The 2,782-nt window shown below is 33.3% G+C and overlaps 1 protein-coding gene across 1 annotated transcript; it reads left to right on the top strand.

The window, feature by feature from the left end:
- The first annotated feature begins 274 nt into the window (after positions 1 to 274).
- Positions 275 to 2,581, top strand: LOC134282614 (complement C1q-like protein 3). The gene is made up of 2 exons (XM_062765013.1): positions 275 to 404; positions 1,989 to 2,581. Exons 1-2 carry the CDS (start codon positions 275 to 277, stop codon positions 2,405 to 2,407), a joined length of 549 nt encoding a protein of 182 aa, XP_062620997.1. The 3' UTR covers positions 2,408 to 2,581.
- The last annotated feature ends 201 nt before the right edge of the window (positions 2,582 to 2,782 follow it).

Below are 2,782 nucleotides of genomic sequence, written 5' to 3'. Positions count from 1 at the left end.
ATTGAATTTTGAAAGACGTTTCTAAATACCATACAAATGCAATGGTAATAGATATATTTTATGTTTAGTCAGAAATGTTTTAATATTGAATATTGACCTGATGTTGCAAAATTTTGTCCTTAGAATCAATGAATAAAATAGAAGTAGACACATGTCGGAACTTATTTCGTAAGAAAAAACAACAAAACATGTGGGACTTTAATCTAACACTTAACTGATATCTTAAATATGCATGTATCACCTTCTGACTTTTTTTCTATAAATAAAGATAAATATGGCATTCCCCTTGCATACTGCTGAGTTTGATGGAACAATGCTGCTAGCACACCTCGGCGTCGCCTTCGTTCTGGTCAGCTTTTGCGCATGTCTGGACAGCAATGTCAATTCTACAGACGATGTCTCTGGTATGTAAATAATAATAGGTTGTAGAATATTACAAATCAGGTTGTGTCCGTAAAATAAGCTAAAGTCCTCTAAATCGGGTATTGTTAAATCCACAGAATAGAGTATTCCCTATAAAAACAGAAAGATAAAGAAACGGTGCATGATACATCGGTTGGCATTATATCGATATATACCTCAAGACTTGTGGGTTTGTTTTGTATTGAACTCCATTCATAGGTTCTTTTTTTTTTTTACACGTAATTTGAGTTTATTTTCTACTGGAATATTTCCAAAGCTTTATTTCAAATCTTTTAAATTATTCACAAAGTGTAAAACTTTCAAGAAAATTAACTAATCACTGCGTTGCTTCCCTTTCGTGTTTTAATTCGAACGATCTTAGATACTATTAGGAATGGTATAATTATACCGAAATATTTGTACGGCAAAAATAAATGCTTTTATGTATGGGAAAGTTTAAATTTAAATCTTTTTAAATAAATCAGTTTTAATATCGGTTGAAGAAGCAACAGATTTTTTTTTTATATTTGAAGAAAACCAGGAACGTATTTCTGTAAATAGCTTTTTTCGAGTTAACTGAAAAAGTAAGGGAATAAAACAAGTTATTTCGTTTTATACACGCAGTTTTGAATGGTCCATACATGTACATTTATGCTGTTTAAAATGTAAGTAAATGAGTCTGAATACTTTTCGTTTGTACTGCAAGTTTTATTTAAATACTTGGAAAAATGGGGGATGCTAAGAGTCAGTGTTTACGTATTTTTGTCGCGTGGGATTAATGTACATTATGTTGGTGGTCACAATTCGTCACAGCGTACTTTAAGTGCAAATAATTACAATACGATGAAAACACAAGAAATCTGCGTAATTTTCTATCCTCTGAGCCAAATTTTTTATCCGCTAAATTATAAATTCGCGGGGGAAAAGTATGTTTACAGTATTCTGTGGACTCCTTTTTTCGTGTGAAGATTTTTTTTTAGATTGGTGGTAATGATAAATGAGAGTGCATGTGCAGTTAGGACTGCCATGTAAAAACAAGGAAATAGATGAATCTTCGGAGATGTAGATTTTCAGACTGTGCTATTGATCTTTGATCGCCCGGTTTCCTGTACTGCTGAGCAATCGCAGCATACCTGACTCTTTTATTCTAGTTGCTTTATTATACAGTTTTGTATTTGCAATTATGTAGAATCAAGTTTGTTCAAATGAAGGCTCACTCCCTCTTCCAAGGTGGAGATAATTATGAATAAGTGAAAAATTAATGGCATATCATCGACATGGGCTGAATACAGGAGCCATTAAAGTGGATCATAATTATACAAAGGAATATAAAGGCTATGTCAATAAAAATTTTCATATAAACAGCAAAGCCATTATGTATCATGTTAATTTAAAGGTATATGTAGGAAGTATACAATTAAATTTGTTCAAACACCCCCTCCCCTAAACCCACTTTTACTAGTATATTTAACTTTCGATACTGAACTTATTTTTGCTTTTACCTAACCATTGCTCAGATGAGCAATGTGGCCCCTAGGCCTCATTATGAAATTTGTTTTAACAATTGTATACGGTATGTTTTTCAGACATTCACATCAGATCCAAACGATGTGCACCTTCCAACAATGCTTACTTCTATGCCAGGTTAACGCACAATCTCAAAAATCACCATGGACGCGTTCCTTTTAATCAAGTTATTGTCAACAAATTACGTCGTTACAAGCCTTCCAGCGGTGTCTTTGTATGTCCTAGCTCAGGGTACTACGTATTCACCTGGACATTGATGACCGACCACAAAGAGTGGGTTATTTCTGACTTGATCGTTGGCAGTTCTACAAAGGGGAAATTAATCGTTGACAGTGATGAGGGATTAGAAAGTGGATCAACGACAGTCCTGGTATATGTCCGCCGAGGACAGCATGTATTCGTTCGAATAACTGGTGGTAATCGAAACATCGAATCTCGAGGGAGTGTACCGAGTTTTTCGGGTTGGAAACTGCCTTAGACGTGGAGATTGAAACTCTCAACAATAAATGCCCCTTACTAATAACAGTGATTTTTCTTAAATACTTTTTTTCTGAAGATTTCAACTTCTTTTATTTAATAGGCAAAATTTTATTTGTAAAGTTTTCATTTTATTCTATTTTCTGTTTTCGTTTAAATAAATTTTCAAAGTCAATATGACATCTGTTTATTTTAAGATTACAAATTAATTGAGATAAACGATCGTATATAGCATTCATCAGTATACCGGTATTGATACTCAAACAATTGCATTGGACATGTTATTTTCTTCGATTGTCCTCTCCAATCTGTAATCAGTAGATATACAATACAAAATAAAAATGCAAGGAGATGAGGATTGAATAGAAAAATAGGC

This window comes from Saccostrea cucullata, unplaced genomic scaffold (assembly GCF_032062105.1).
Source record: "Saccostrea cucullata isolate Sc308-1 unplaced genomic scaffold, CSIRO_AGI_Scuc_v1 ctg5585, whole genome shotgun sequence".
NCBI classification, from domain to species: domain Eukaryota; kingdom Metazoa; phylum Mollusca; class Bivalvia; order Ostreida; family Ostreidae; genus Saccostrea; species Saccostrea cuccullata.
This window is presented reverse-complemented; position numbering and strand designations above follow the sequence as displayed.